This window comes from Camelus ferus, chromosome 17, assembly GCF_009834535.1.
Source record: "Camelus ferus isolate YT-003-E chromosome 17, BCGSAC_Cfer_1.0, whole genome shotgun sequence".
In the NCBI taxonomy this organism is placed as follows: domain Eukaryota; kingdom Metazoa; phylum Chordata; class Mammalia; order Artiodactyla; family Camelidae; genus Camelus; species Camelus ferus.
Window position 1 is genome coordinate 46,559,106 of NC_045712.1, and position 16,368 is coordinate 46,575,473.

The 16,368-nt window shown below is 48.5% G+C and overlaps 1 protein-coding gene across 3 annotated transcripts in view; it reads left to right on the plus strand.

Moving 5' to 3' along the window:
- OSBPL10 (oxysterol binding protein like 10) overlaps window positions 1-16,368 on the plus strand; it is a 271,282-nt gene that overhangs the window by 239,752 nt on the left and 15,162 nt on the right. For all 3 annotated transcript variants that reach the window (XM_032459366.1, XM_032459364.1, XM_032459365.1), the window contains 2 exons: window positions 4,417-4,566; window positions 12,369-12,846. In XM_032459366.1, coding sequence (XP_032315257.1) covers window positions 4,417-4,566; window positions 12,369-12,846 — 628 coding nt within the window. The remainder of the gene's footprint in view (window positions 1-4,416; window positions 4,567-12,368; window positions 12,847-16,368) is intronic.

Below are 16,368 nucleotides of genomic sequence, written 5' to 3' on the forward strand. Positions count from 1 at the left end.
GAACCTCCATTAAATAAATAACCCTCATTACCTCCCCCTGCAAACAAAAAAACCCAAGCAAACAAAAATTAATAAAAAAATTAAGGAAAACAAAAACAAAAAAATTAAAATAAAAAATAAGATTTTTGTTAAAAAGAAGAGCTGAAAGCAAAGTTGAGTGTTTCCCCTACCCTGACGTCCCCCTCGACAAGACTGCCGACCCCATGTAAACCAAACACAAGTCGTGGTGTTGCTCTGGCTTTGGCCCTCAGTGCAGGGAATTCTCCCTAGCAGAGGAGAACTGGGGGATCTGCAGTGAGGCTGGACATCTCCAGCGGCTGCGACCATCTTCCCACCCTGATGGACCATCTTCCAGCCCATCTCTTTTACATGATATCAGACCCTTTGCACCTTGAGAGGCCTGAGGTCAGCCTGGGGGCAGACGCCCCTTCTAAGAATCCAAGGAGAGCAGGGTCCTCTCTCTGTAAAATGCCCAGACTCACAATTTGTATATGATGCGTCAAGGGTAGTGGTAGGTACCTTAAGGAGGGAGTGTCCCCATGGCCCAGGTTAAGAATTCTTGCTCTAGGGCCCAGGTCACTGTTGAGCCACCAGGGGGCACCTCTGAGGGTGGCCTTTTCCCATCCATCAATTTGACCTGTCCATTTCTCCTTTTGCTAACAGGTCTGAGTCACTGGATTTGTGTAGCACCCACATGCCCTGCAGTGCTCACGTGGTAGAAATATTGAGTTGTAATTTCTGGTTTTATTAAAAACCCCATTTTCCCAAAGCCTGCTTCTCTTTAAAATACATACTAATTCCATTTCATCTTCAAGGGTGTGTACATTTTTATGGCCAGGTTGGCCCATTTGTAGAGCTCCCTGGGGAATGGGGGGATTTGAAGATGCATCTTGCTTCAGTCTTGCTCAGCAGTATAAATGCAGTTCTTATTGTCAGTTCTCTTCTGAGGTGGAGAAACACCATTCTGCCACCTTGAGACACCTGTCACCACTTTACAGGCAGAAATCCATTGGGACTGGAAGGTGCGGGCACGTGGGGGCACCCAGGAAAGTAGTGGAACTGGGTGAGTGGGAGGATGAACGTGTGTGATGGCACATGGGCCTGACTGTGTCGAATAGGCTTCGATTCAGTGACCGTTCCTGTTGCTTTGGATTTCACATCAGAGCAGCAGAATCTGCAGACCTATCGCCTTAAAGGGAACTTCTCTGCCTTTAAAACTCCATCAAAGCCTGGCTCTTCAAATTCTCTGTTGCTTACAGTCCCTGGTAACAGCGGGTGCTTAGTGGATGCCAACAGGCTGGTGTTTACATGGCCAGTGGACCTCTTCCAGAAGGATGTGCCCTGTCGGGTCCTCCTAGCTCTCCATCCACAAGCCCCTATTTTGGACCCACACCAGAGGGTGGTCTCACCTTTTTGCAGATGCACTGAGTTCCCACTTGGGTGGGAGGCGGTGCCCTCTAAGACATTCACTGACGACATGAGTAGAATCAGCTTTTTAAAAAAAAAAACAAAAAACCTTGATTCTTTTAAAAATATATACGTTTATTTATTTTACATTGTCTTTTTTTGTTTGTTTATTTTTGGTAGGAGAGGTAATGGAACCCAGGACCTCGTGCATGCTAAGCAGGCGCTCTGCCACTGAGCTGTACCCTCCCCCTTAGCCTTGCTTCTTCACTTCGAGTTGGAATTTTTGCAAGTTCTCAGAAGCTGCAGGAGACAACAATTTTTTTTAATTCTTATTTTTCATTGAAGTGTAGTGGATTTACAATGTTAGTTTCAGATGTACCGCAAAGTGATTCACTTATACATATACATACGTACGTATGTATATTTTCAGTTTCTTTTCCATTACAGCTCATTACAAGAAATTGAATGTAGTTTGCTGTGCACTGCAGTAGGTCCTTGTTATCTATTTGATATATAGTAATGTGTGTCTGTTAGTCCCAAACTGTAGGAGACAGAAGTATTGCCGGATCCTGGTCTAAGCTTAGGGCACAGTTGGCTAAGGATCTTGCCAGTGAGGGATGTGTGTCGGGCTCCTCGAGGCCCTTCCTCCCTTGGCAGGACTTGAGGGCTTTCAGTCGACCTGGAGTGAGCTCCTGGGGCCTGTGCACCAGGCTGAGCTCTCTACTGGAGCCAGTGTCCCTGCGCAGCTGCATCAGACACAGGGAATGTGAGGTTGATCGCAGTGGGAAGAGCTGGAGAGGACTGTATGCACGTTAGTGCGTGTTCTTCGTGTCACGTGGCAGGATCTCGCCGAAGGCTTCCTGGCTCCCAGAAGTCAGGGACGAGCTGGGTGTAGTTTCCAAGGAGGGCAGACGGCAGGGGGAGGTGTGGTCTGCAGCAAGTCCTAGTGAGTGTGGCAGTGGGCGGAGGGATGGAGAGTCCCTGTGCTTTGGCTAGTGGGCAGATGGGAAAATCGTACTTTCAGAAGGGAGAAGTCTTTGCTTCATAAAGCTTGCTCAAGCTACTGATTGGTTTAGTTTCCAATCTGTACTTGGTGAGAACAGCTAATTTCAAGCAGGAACAATTGTGCTCAAGATGGAGTTCCCTTTCTGGTTAAGATGTGTAAGGACTTTGAGCCTACACCTGCCCCTGCCTTGGGTGTATCATGGCAGCATGATCTGTTTTCCGTTGTCCTCTTCCCTCCCAACACAAGATGCCTTAGCTTTGCCCTCTCCTCCCCTGCTGCTGCTGGTTGAGGGGACGTCTGCTAATCCAGGTGACCGCCCACTAGGTCACTGTAAGGCAGGTAGTAAGGGCAGCACCCTGGCATTGAGGGGAGGGCTTCTGACTGGAAATGCACTCACAGTGAACGGAGACAGCCACCCTTTAAAACTCGCCTGAAATCCAGAGGAGGGGGAAGGAGAAAGGAGGGCGGCCTGCTCTTCCAGCTTCAGCCACGTGGATGCATGGCCACAATGGCCTTGGCTGCCCTGGGCACTGCTGCACAGGAGATGCCGCCGGAGGAGAGGCGGGGCCCCCAAGCTCTGACAGCAGGTGTTGGGCTCCTGTCCCTTTCTCCGCAACTGCCCAGTGTGGAATCAGGGTGTCCCATAGGCCCATGGCTAGTCTCCTCGGAAACATGCTGGGGGTCGGGTCCTCAGTTATTCAAGTTTATCGAGCAAAGCGACTTTCCAGTGAGTCACATCAGACATGTTACCATGAGTCTCAAGAACCAGGCACTCGATGAAAACTTGACTCGTGGCTGCTGGAAAGCCCTGTGGATTGAGAATACTTTGAGAAATATGTCTATGGGAAAAATGTCTGTTTCAATTGAAATTTTAAAAATGTGATCCCTGGGGGCAGACCGCCCTGTTTCTTCAGAGCGGTGGCAAGGGCCAGCATGTGATGTGAGGCTGGACAACTGTGAACACCTTGATCGCTAAGTAACTTTTGTCTGTGTATTAGAAGTAGATGAAGTGAGATGGTGCTGTCTCCTGAGGTTTAAAATCATGAGTTTTTGCATGGGTATTTGGGCAAGTCTGTATGCTTTTATATTAAAATGTTTGAGCTCCTGTGTTTCTGTATCTTAAGTTCATTATGCCTGGCCTGTTCAACAATCATTAGAAACAATTACATAATGTTTTGTTTGGTCTCCATGCTTACGTGTCTAGTAAGTACCATTAGAACACAGGTAATTGAGGAGTGGTGGAGTAGGAGGATTCTTTTCAACAGTCTCGGGGACAGCTTTACGTTGTAGCCAGAACTCTTGGTCCTTGGGTATTAGAAAATTCTGTGCCCAGCGATCACCTTGCCCATTTTATTAACTTGCCTGTTTTCTATGTAATTTGGAAATTGCAGTCCAGCCAGTGGACTAATGAAACTTGCATCAAGGAAAGCAGGGTCTGTGGGCCAGGGTGAAGCTTAGCATTACTATAAAATTTGTTTCTCTTTCAATTTTCATTGTTTTCTCCCTCTCCTTCTCTAAATTAATGCCAACCCTCAGCTTTTTTCCCCCAACACTTGCTGTAGAGATATTAATTGACAGGAGCAGAAATAATTTCAGAGTAAATTCTCTCATAAATGAGGTAATTTCAGTCATTCCCAGGGGCATCTGACTTTTGCTTATGAACAGAAATTTACATTAGGATCATGTTCTGGGTTGTGTGAGTTGATGAGAGAATGTTGTTGGGGAGCAGTCAAGATGAAGGGGGCTCATGCCCGTGTATTACAGTTAGTGTCTTAGAGGGCAGGAAACTTGTCGGGGACCTCCTTTTAGGCCAGAAGGTTCAGTAAGAGGAAGTGATGGGGGGATGAGAGGACACATGCAGCAGTAAAGGTGCCCTGGCCCCCGAAAGGGTGGTCTTCTGTCCCACTGCCAAGAGGGCCGGTTTCCAGGGAAGCTCTTCCTGGGCTGTGCTTCTCAGTCCTGTGGGACCAGCTGTTGATTTTCTACTGATGGTCTTGTTTTAGCCAAACTCAGGTCCTGAATTGGTTTTGTCCGAAGATGAGAAAAGTGACCCTGAAGACCCGGAAGAGACAGAACTGGGAGTCATGGAAGATCAGCGCAGTGTAATCCTCCACCTCATCTCCCAGCTCAAACTTGGCATGGATTTGACCAAGGTAGGTGGGCGCGTCCCCTGGGCTTGTGGCCGGTTGTCTGGGTGGCGTCTCTATCTCCAGGCCTGCGTCGCACAGTCTCTGCGCTGTGTGATTGGGGAGGGTCAGAGCTGCAGTCAGACGTGTTCGTCCTGGGGATCGTTTGAGAGGATGTTTGACGGAAACCCTCATCCTCAGTGCGTGATGTGTGAGCCTTGGATTTGATTCTCTGGATCAACGCTACTACTCTCTGGGGCTGGAAAAGCCCGCCAGATGATAAGGCAAATTCCAGTGGGATTCCTGTGTCTCCTGCTGTGCCCTAAAGGGGGTTAAAGCGGACCTAGAGAGAGAGACGTGGTGCATTGGCCATGGAGAGAAGATGGGAGGGAGGAAGGGTGGGGGCAGGACTGAGGCCACCTCCTCTGGCTGCCGGCTGTGGGTGGCTCACTGGGGGCCCGGGCCTCACTGCCCACCTGGGGAGAAACAGCCTCTGGGCAGTAGATGCACAGTTATCTCTTGTTGGTGCTGCGCCCGTCCTGGGGAGCCTCGTCCGGAGAACCCGGTATCCTCACCACTGATGGCCAGTTGATGGCCTGTGGAGGTCCTCCCCCACCTCTGGTAGTGGCTTTATTTGGGAGGCGAGAGAGAAAGGCACTTTGTGTGCAGCTGAGAGGTGTGCGGGGTCGTGAGGGGCACTGTGCAGCGGTGGATGGTGCCTGGACTTGGCTCCCTGGGAGGGCGGCGTGAGAGTGGGGGGCTGTGTGCAGAGACCAGGGCCGGTGCTGAGCTCGGAGAAGGTGCGTCGTATTCTCGTCCTGACTGTGCTGTGTCGTGTGCTGGTGGAGGGGCAGCTGCCCAGGAGGGGGAGACGTGACCAGTGGGGAGGGGATGCCAGGAATGGAAGCTTTGGATTTGGAAGGCTGGCCAGCACAACACCGACCTCCTCAAAGTAGTTAGAACCAGTGAAGGCGCAGCCTTGAGGGTAGTGGGCTTGTGCTGCTGCAGGGGAGGGTCTGGGTCCCTTGAGCTCACCTCGGCCTGGGCTGGAAGCCAGAGAAGAGGAGGGAGGGGTCGGGCGTGAGAGGGTCTTTGAAGATGAAGGTGCCAACTCGGAGCCTCACAGGTGAAAGAAGAGCCTTTTCTTGGTGAGGTTTTTACGGTTTGACGGCGATCATGTCTGACTTGCCCAGGGCTGCACCATTTTCCACGGGACTGTGGGCCCCACCAAGGAGCCTGACCTGGAAAGGTCCCTTTCTCTGCCCTCCCCTGCCCTCTGCTTGGATCTGCCCAGCTCTGCACGCCAAGCTGACATCCTCAGCCTTCCCTTAATTTCAGATTTCTGACTGTGTGCTTGGCATCCTCTTTGCTAGAGGAATCATTTAAGTCCTTGCCTTTCAAAAAGCTGCTTCTCTCTGATTTCTGTGGGTTGTGCAGACCACCCAGATGGAGCTGGAGTGAAAACCTGGTGGGGGGACGCGGGTGGTGACGTCACTAGGGTGACCCCGAATCACGGTCCCAGACTCCGGGTTCTGGCCCATTTTGTAGGTTGTGAAACCAGTCAAGTAGGTCAAATGATCATTTCTCAGAAGTGAAATAAAATATATAGAAAGGACCAGAGCTTGCGGCACGTGAAACTTCTGAGTCCTGTGACCCACGTCACTGGGTCACCACGTAGAAAGCATTCTCATCATGGGTCATATTTTTTAAATTTGTAACACACTGATGCAGAATCTGAGCGATACAGGGGAGAGGCTAAGTAACTGAAGTCCTCCAGGTCAGATGTGGAGAAACCCAACAAAACCCCGAGGGGACTGTGTCGTGGCTGGGCACGGGTCTCAGAGACATGGCTTTCTCCTGTTTTAAAATATGGGAATCACAAGAACAGTGCCTCTTCCTAAAAGAGCTCATGTTGTGTTTCTCCAACAGTCAGCTCTCAGAAAGGAAAACTTTTCCCATCTACCATTTATTAGCTTATTTACTGGGGAGAGGCTGTTACTCAAGAACCCAGGGGAAATCTGATGAGCAGCAATTCTTGTGAGGAAGGGAGACCCTTCATTGTCTGGTGCAGTTTCTGGGCTTTTTTGGCCCTCCATCGTCAGTATGTTGATGAAATTACGTCTCCTTACCTCTTGACTCTTGCCCGTGTCATCCAGTTAAGCTTGTGCTGAACTGGCAGGAGACGCACTTGGCCTGTCAAGCGGGCACCCAGGACGGGGGAACCTTCCTGGATTCAAGGTTGAAGCTCTGGTCTCTCCCTGAAACCAGTGTGTGGCCCCATCTTTGCGGAGGTGGCCGATCCTGAGGCAGTCACGGGTCACCAGCCTAACCCAGCATCCTGTGCTGGGGGTGTTTGGAGTCTCCCCTCCCCCAGGTATCGCTCCACTGCCCTTTCCTGATGCCGTCAGCTCTTCTCTCCAACTCTTGTTTTAACATGCCGTCAACCAAAGCCTGCTGCCTCTCCTGAGATGTTTGCCTTCTGTTAGAAGACCCAGTTGTAACCTGGCTTCTGCAAGCCTGTCTGTGTCATGAGGGGGCAGGTGTGTCACCTGGGCTTTCCCCAGCTCTGTCCTTCCAGGAGAGTTCCGCTGACAGAGGATGAGACCGCAGGCTTGGCCTTGACTGAGCAGAACGGCTTCACTAGAGCTCTCTGCTTCCTTCGCCTCTGTGACTTACACAACCTCCCTGGGCATCAGTTTTCTCATCTGTGAAATGGGAGTGTCGTGCCTCCCCTCCCCCCTCCCATTGATGAGATGCTGAGCCCAGAGCCACGCCCGGCTCAAGTGCTGTGAAGGGTTTAGGTTTGGAACATTTCATCCATTCTTATGACACGCTTCTTGTTTCATACAATGATTTCTCCTGTTTTTCTGATAACGGATGATTTATGGAAGCATCAGGAGGGGCCTGGGGGCTGTGCTGGTCGTCAGAAAACTCGCTTTTCATCTTCAGCTTCGTCACTGAAATCTCATGTGACGTGTTGGTGTCTAACCTCCGCTGTCCTTGTTTTTCTCTGGCCTCTGGATGAGCGTGCGGATCCTGATTCCTGCCGCAGCTGGTGGACGGTGAGCGCTTGCTGTGTGCTCAGCAGACAAGGGCCAATTTCACACTCTCCCTCAGTCCTCACAAAAACCCCGGGGGTGGGTGTTCCTCCTTCCCCTTTTACAGCAGAGGTGCTGCATCTTGGAGGGAGGTGCTGGACCAGGGTGGCTCACAGCATCTGAGTCTCCTGCAGGCCGAGGTCTGGGACCTTGGGGCAGCGTGCAAGTTGATTCCAACAGATACCTCTCTCTCATTTTTTTATTGAAGTATAGCTGATGTACAATATTGTGTCAGTTTCTGGTGTGCAGGATTGTGATTCAGTTATACATGTGTGTATGTATATTATGTGTGTGTATATATATTCATTTTCAGATACTTTTCTCTTATGGGTTATTACCAGACATTGAATATAGTTCCCTGTGCTAAACAGTAGATCCTTGTCACATGTTTTATATATAGTAGTTTGTATCTGCAAATCCCAAACTTCTAATTTATCCCTCCCCGCCTCCCCCTTTGGTAACCATAATTTGTTTCCTATGTCTGTGAGTCTATTTCTGTTTTGTAAATAAGTTCACTTGTATCATTTAAAGAATGAAATAATGCCATTTGCCATGGGACACTCTAGTCAATATCTTGTAGTAATCTATAATAAAAAAATATGAAAAGGAATATATATGTATGTATATGGATGACTGAAACATGATACTGTACACCAGAAACTGACACAGTGTAACTGACTGTACATCAGTTAAAAAAAGAGTGCTGTTTGCAGCAACATGGATGGACCTAGAGATGATGATACTAAGTGAAGTAAGTCAGACGGAGAGAGACAAATATATGATGTCACTTATATGTGCATCTCTCTGTATATAGTAAATTTCTTCTTGGAAAAGGAAAAGTAATCTCAAACTCTTTCCATCCCATGAAAGTCACAGTAATGCCTTTTGCTCTGTCCCAAGTACCGTGAAATGAGTGTGAAGGGAGCTGGCGCTTTCAGGAAACCCAGGGGGGCATCCTGTCGGCTAAGTAGAGAACCCTTTGGCGTGTGAATCGGGTACCCTCCCTTTTGTACGCTGGATTTGTGTACTTCCTTCGGTTTCCTTGCGGGGTTATGTAGATCAGTCTTGGTGGGTGGTACGGCCTCCCTTCCTTGCTTGTTTGCACTGATTGGGTTTTTCCGTACTAAGGACAGAGTATTATGTGGATGATTCTCAAGTTTATTAAGTTAACTGATGTTTCCTTGGAGAAATTGCACCTGCCTGGACCTTCCTTTGCAGAGGCCGTGCTCCCTGCTGTGGAGAAGGTCTGACTGTCGCTCTTTCTGGGGCCCTTTGACTTTCTCTGTGGATGATGGATTACTTCCAAGTTCTAAGAGCCCAACCTGCAGATTAGTTATTTACTTCTAGATTGATGCAACTTGAAATGCAACTAATTGTTCTCTGAGTGCCAAGAGCAGATCTTCTCTTTTTTTACCTTTCCACAAAGGAGTTCATTATCTTAATTGTGTTAATGGCAGAAAAGGCAGCCTTTATTGACGGCACGATAAATCTGCAGTGGTGATTTCAGCCATTTGGATGCTATCAGTCTGAGTAGCTGGGCCATCGCTCACCTCTCTGTTGGAGGCAGTCAGTGCAACTAGTCCTCACCACTTCTTGACTCTGTGTCTTCAGTGTCCTCTGCTCAAGAAACAGATGATTAAGTGATTTATTTGCAAAGGGACCAAAAAAAAAAAAAGCAAGGAAATCATATGAGAGAGAGACAATCTACTTTAATGAGAAGTATGTGCAGCCACTATGATAACAGTATGGAGATTCTTAAAAACTGAAAATAGAGTTACCACATGATCCATCAGTCCCACTCTTGGGCATATATCTGGAGAAAACTCTAATTCAAAAAGATACGGGCACCCCAGTGTTCATAGCAGCACTGTTCACAATAGCAAGCTAAGTGTTCACTGACAGATGACTGGGTAGAGAAGTTGTGATATATATATGGGCATGTAAGAAATAGTATTGCATCAGTGTTAAACTTCCCCAGTGTGTGTGCGTGTAATGAAATACTACTCAGCCATAAAAAAGAATTAAATAATGCCATTTGCAGCAACGTTGATGGACCTAGAGATGATCATACTAAGTGAAGTAAGTCAGAGAAAACCAAATGCCATGTGATATCACTTATATGTGGAATCTGAAAAAAAAATGACACAAATGAACTTATATACAAACCAGAAACAGACTCACAGACATAGAAAACAAACCTGTGGTTACCAAAGGGGTAAGGCAGGGGAAGGGATAAATTAGGAGCTTGAGATTTGCAGATGCAAACCACTATATATAAAATAGATAAACAAGGTCCTACTGTAAAGCACAGGGAACTTTAGTTAATATCTTGTAATAACCTATAATAAAAAAACATGAAAAAGAATATATATGCATAGCTGAATCACTGTGCTGTACGCCAGAAACTAACAAAATGTTGTTAATCAACTGTCCTTCAATTTAAAACAAAAAGAAGATTATGATGTCTTGCCCAGAGTGGTCAGGGTGCTGGGTCTGAAAGGCGTGGATCTGGTGTTCTGCACAGACACCAACATGAGATGAAAGGGGAGGCAATCATCCCGCTCCCAGCCTGTTCCCTGCATCTTTGGGAAGTCGACTTTGCCCGGCTCTGACAAAGCCACAGCGTCGCTGTCAAGTATAGAATGTCTGCCAGGAGGGTTGGGCCTGCTGTGGCTGTGAGACCACGGTCCCTATGTCTTTAGTCTCAAGAGGGTTGTCTTTGAAAAGGGATAAGTTCTCAGGTATTGCATCCATGGTAGAGGCTTTTTTTCCCTTTTTCCTCTAACTCTCTATTTTCCTGTTGACAGTAGGGTTGCAAGAACAGTACAGAGAACTCCCACACCTTCCCCTTTATTGGCCCGTCATTAACATTTTGCCACTTTGCATTTTTCTCTCTTCTTCCCTCTTTCCCACTCTCTCCCTCTCCACTGCCTCTTCCCATCTCTCTCTCCTCTCTGTCTGCAGCCCCGCTGGGATACATGCACGTGTATCTAGGTGTTTGTATTTTAATGAACCATCTCGGAGGACACTGCACACGAGATACTTCTCCCCGGCATCCATCAGTGAGGACCTCCTGACAACAAGGACATTCTCGTACACAATACACTTGTCACACTGGGGACATTTTTATATAATTTTTTCAATTGAAGTATAGTTGATTTAAAATGTTGTATTAGTTTCAGGTGTATAGCACAGTGATTTAGTTATACATACATGTTGACTATAGTTCCCTGTGCTATGCAGTAGGACCTTGTTGTTTGTCTATTTTGTATATAGTAGTTAGTATCTGCAAATCTTGAACTCCCAGTTTATCTCTGCACCCCACCTTATGCATCTGGTAACCATAAGTTTGTTTTCCTTGTCTGTGAGTCAAACAGACTCATAGAAACACTGTTTTGTCCATTTGTGTCACTTTTTTAGATTCCATGTATAAGTGATATCATATATTTATCTTTGACTTACTTAACTTAATCTGATAATCTCTAGATCCATCCATGTTGCTAAAAATGATATTTCATTCTTTTTTATGGCTGAATAGTATTCCATTGTGTGTGTGTGTGTGAGATAGGTATACATATATACATATATATCATCATCTTTATCTAGTCATTTGTTGATGGACATTTAGGTTGCTTTCATGTCTTAGCTACTGTACATACACTGGCTACTGTAAATACACTGTAAACATTGATGCAATACTATTTCTTGCCTGTAGTAAAATTTCCCCAGATTGTTCCAATAATGTTCTTTATAGCATTGATCAGAGTAGAATGAGCCCTGTAGGTACAACCATGGGGGTGTGTGATGCGTGCAGTGAGGGAGGGTGGGTAGTCTAGCTCCAGGAGCGGGAGCTGTCAGAAAAGGCCTCACAGAGCAGGTTGCCCTGGAGCTGAGGAGCTGTTTCTCATTTAGACAAGGTAGGAGGGAGCATGTGTGTCTGTGGGGGCACTTCTGTGGGACTAGACTCACATCCTCAGTAATGGGGCCAATCACACCCCAAGGGATGGCCCTGGGGCCAGTCCATTCACCAGAAGATTCTGTATGTAGCACCAGCCTACTTCCTTGTACCTTCTGCCCATTTCTTCTCTCCCATCCTATGGGCCGGACTCCCCAGTGGCCCCTCTTCTCCACGGCAGCACTGTGGATGGTGGCCGCCAGCTGGCCTTGCCTCCCAGAGACCTGGGCCAGGCCTTTTCCACCCTCCTTCCCTGCTGTGATCATGTTGGGGTTTATACAGAGACCTCCAAATAGATGCTCTTGGTGCTGCTTCCTGGTCTACCTGGACCGCTTTGTTGGAGCACTAATGAACCCCAGTGTCTGAGTTTGTGGGGACACACTGAGCATCCCCCTTGGCTGTGCCTGATGTCCGGAATTGTACGAAATAGCCCTTCCATGCTGTTGTATTGCCGTCTCTAAATCACGGGGCGTAGAAGAGAGGGCTGCGAGTTACTCGGGTGATGTTCTAGCCCAGACGAGCAGGAAGAACATGACTCAGAACAGTCTCGTCCGCGAAGCTGGGTTGGCGTCAATGCCACCCCTGCTGCCGCTTCCAGTTTCCTCGATGCTGTTTCCCCTGATTTATCACTTGGGCCCGAGTCCAAAGGAGCCATCCCCACTGTAAGCCATTAGGAACTTGCTGGACGGGGGCAGGTGGGAGCCTTGACTGTCCCTCTTCAGCTTTTTCATGGACTCACAGGGGTTCCTGTCTGGCTCTGTCTCCCCCGGGTGCAGGTGGTGCTTCCCACGTTCATCCTGGAGCGGCGGTCCTTGCTGGAGATGTATGCCGACTTCATGGCACACCCAGACCTGCTGCTGGCCGTGACCGCAGGGGCCACACCGCAGGAGAGGGTCATTTGCTTCGTGGAGTATTATCTCACCGCCTTCCACGAGGGCCGCAAGGGCGCCCTGGCCAAGAAGCCCTACAACCCCATCATCGGCGAGACGTTTCACTGCTCCTGGGAGGTCCCCAAGGACAGGGTCAAGCCCAGGAGGACAGCTCCCCACGCCCCTGCTGGCCACGAACACCCGCTGGCCGACGAGCCTTCAAAAAACTACAAACTGAGGTTCGTGGCGGAGCAGGTGTCCCATCACCCCCCGATCTCCTGCTTCTACTGTGAGTGCAAGGAGAAGAGACTGTGCGTCAACACTCATGTGTGGACCAAGAGCAAGTTCATGGGCATGTCCGTGGGCGTGTCTATGATCGGGGAAGGTAAGCCACATCAGGGTGGAGGGCGTTGGGCTCTCCCCAGGGGGCCTTGGTGGACCTGGTGGGTGACTGAGGATCGGTGTGTGTTCTCTGTTTTTATTTTGTTATGGAATTGATGGTGAGTGGGTGGGAAGTGGGGATGGGTTTTGCTATTTGGGGACCGGGTCCTGGTCGCTTCCCAATGAGGCCGAGGAGTCGGGCTGGATGGGAGGCAGCTGTCTGTCTGTCAGGCTGCCCACGTAGGGCATCACTGGCTACTCACGTGAGGGAGCCACCTTCCTTATACTTTTATTTCCGGCTCCGTATGAATATTGGAGTTGACCTCCAGTCTGTGCAGACACATTTTTGTTTATTCACTCTCACTGGTGTTCCTGCTCACAGGCAATGAGGAGAATCGTGCCCCCCTATTCAAAACCTGCTTGTCAGAATTCCCGAGGCAAATCTCTGGATGCTGTGCTTGAGATTCTGAAGCAAGAACGCAGTATGATCACACCTCTTGTGGGTTACACGTTCCTGTGTTAGCAAATGGCTGTGAGTGAAGTTTGTCATTGTTTGAAGAAAACGCTCATCATCCTTGTTAAATTCAGGCAGCTGTGTTAGTGGTTCCTCAGTTTCTTTTGAGTCATAAACCCCTTTGAGATTCTGGCTATGGATTCTCTTCTCAGGAAAAAAAATCCAGTGCAAAATTTTGCTTTCAGTTTCAAGAGGTACTTGACTACCTGAAGCCCTTCCAAAACCCTGTGAGCTGAGAACATCTTTCACTGACTTGGCACACTTTTTTTTTAGCACCTTTAGTGTGGTATGGATGGTTCCTGTACAGTAAACCACATGTATTTCAGATGTACAGTTTGATGAATTTTGATAGATGTATATACACCCATGAAACAACCACTGCAGTCAAGATAGCTAACATTTCCATCACTCCCCAAGAGGTACGAGTCACACTTTGATCAAGTGTCTACTAGATGCCCGCCGTTGTCTTAGGAGTGATGGGAGCTTGCATGAGCTAAACAGACAAAACAATCACTGTCTTCATGAAGCTGCTGCTTCTCGTGGGGAAACAGAGTTATGTGGTGCATTGGAAGGTATTAATTCTATGGAGAAAACAGGCAGGTGGGGACGTGGGAATAGCGGGGAGGAGGGCTGTGGGGCTTTGGGATGGGATGGGGTGGCTGCTGGGAAGGCCTCACTGAGAAGGTGGCATCTGAGCAGAGGACATGGGAGTGTGTCCAGTGGAGAGAATGAGGCAGAGGCCAGAGGCAGGGGTCCCGGCGTGGCCGGAGCAGGAAGGTGGGGAGGGAGCTGATGAGGTCAGAGGGGTGACTGGCTGGATCACGTGGGGCCTTGGGGGTCACTGCCAGGGGTATTAGCTTTCACGCCAAGTGAGCTGCGAAGCCACTGAGGGTTTTGAGCAGAAGAGTACCATGATCTGACTTACAACTTAGCGAGATCCTTCCAGCTGCTTGTTGAAAATAGACCATCAGAGGAGGAAGGGGGTGGCAAGGAGACCAGTTTTAGGAGGCTATGACAACTCAGGCACGAGATAATGGTGGCTTGGACCAGGGTAGAGATGGTGGGAGAGGTAACACGTGGTAGGAATCTGGAAGTATTCTGAAGTAGGGAGGGCCAGCGGGATTTGATTTGCCTTCAGATCAGATGTGGAGTAGAAGAGAAAGGTGACACCAAGGCTTCTTTTTTTTTTTTTTAATGATATTACATAATCATTGGCTGTATTCCCCACATTGTACGTTTCATACCTTCGACTCATTTATTTTGCAACTGGACGTCTGTACCCCTTAATCTCCCTAAACTATTTCTCTCCTCCCATCTGGCAACCAGTGTTTGTTCTCTGAATCTATGACTCTGTTTCTGTTTTGTTTTTTGGATTCCGCATATAAGTGAAATCATAACAGTATTTGTCTTTTTCTGACTAATTTCACTAAGCTCAATACCCGCTAGGTCCATCTGTATTGTCACAAATGGCAGAATTTCATTCTTCTTTTTTTCTAATGTCTGACTAATTCCCCGGTGTGTATATACCACATCGTCTTCATCCAGTCATCTGTAGGTGGACGCTTAGGTTGCTTCCATATCTCTGCCATTGTAAATAATGCTGCAATGAACACAGGAGTGCATATATCTCTTTTAATTAGTGTTTTCATTTTCTTTGCATAAATACCCAGGAGTGGAATTGCTGGGTCATATGGTAGTTCTATTTTAAATTTTTGGAGGAACCTCCATTCTGTCCTTCATAGAGGCTGCACCAATTTGCATTCCCACCAACAGTGCACGAGGGTGTTTCTCCACATCCTCACCAACACATTGTCTCTTTGATGATGGGCATTCTGACAGGTGTGAGACGATATTTCATGTGGTTTTGATTGGCATTTCCCTGATGGTTAGTTAGGTTGAGCGTCTTTTCACGTGCCTGCTGCATCTGCGTGTCTTCTTTGGAAAAAATGTCTTTTCAGGTCCTCTGCCTATTTTTGAATCCGGTTGTTTGTTTGATGTTGAGTTGTAGGAGTTCTTTGTATATTTTGGATATCAGCCCCTCACTGGATACCTCTGGGTCGGATGTGAGACAGGTGACACCAGGCTTTTGACCTGAGCAGCTAGAAGATGGAGTAGCTGTTAACTGAGGTGGGGAGGCTGAGAGGGGATTGGTCTGGAGGGAGAGCCAGGAGCTGAGGCTGTGTTGGGGGTCAGCCGTTCAAGAGGAAAGCTGGAGCAGACGATGTGCACCCAGCCTGGAGTTCTGGGCGGAGGTCCCGGCCGAGTTTAAAACTTGTCATTTAAGGCCTGGGGACTAAGGAGATCGCTGAGTGAGCTCCGATCCCTGCAGCCTCCAGCACTAAGAGGTCCAGAAGATGAGGCGCGCCAGCCAGGGAGATGGAGGAGGAAGAGATGGAATGTTTTCTGCAAGCTGAGTGAAGAAGGGGTTTCAAGGAGGAGAGGGGTGATAACTGAATTAAAGGATGTGGGTGAGTCTGAGAAGATGAGAACTGAGAATTGAGATTTGGGACCATGAAGCTCTTTGGTGACCTTGACAAGGGCTGTCAGTGGATGGCATGAGGGAAAATCCGATGGAAATCAAGTCAAGGGGGAGGAGGAGGACAGAAATGGGGGATGCTAAGTGCAGACCGCTCTGCCTCACTTGCTTCAGGGCTGCTGTGCTGTTGAGGGACAAAACCGCTCGTGGGTTCCGCCCCTCCGGCCTGTCTCTGGGATGCAAGTCTGTGCTCTGAAACGCTCACCCTCCAGAACCCGCGGTGAGCCCATACCAGTGTCGGGCCTTCGTGGGTTCTGCCAGGCACCACCGTTTCAAGGTGAAGCCAGCTGATGCTGCACTGATTGCACCTTCCTCTCAACGGTCAGGTCAAGAAATTCACCAGATGGAGATTCATCCATTTGTGAAGGAGGCCAGGGACTCACTGTCACCAGGGTGACCTCGAGTCACCCCGTTTTAGCTTTTCTCTGTGATTCAGAAGGGGGTGGGTTGTGTGTGTCAATGGACACGTTCCTCAG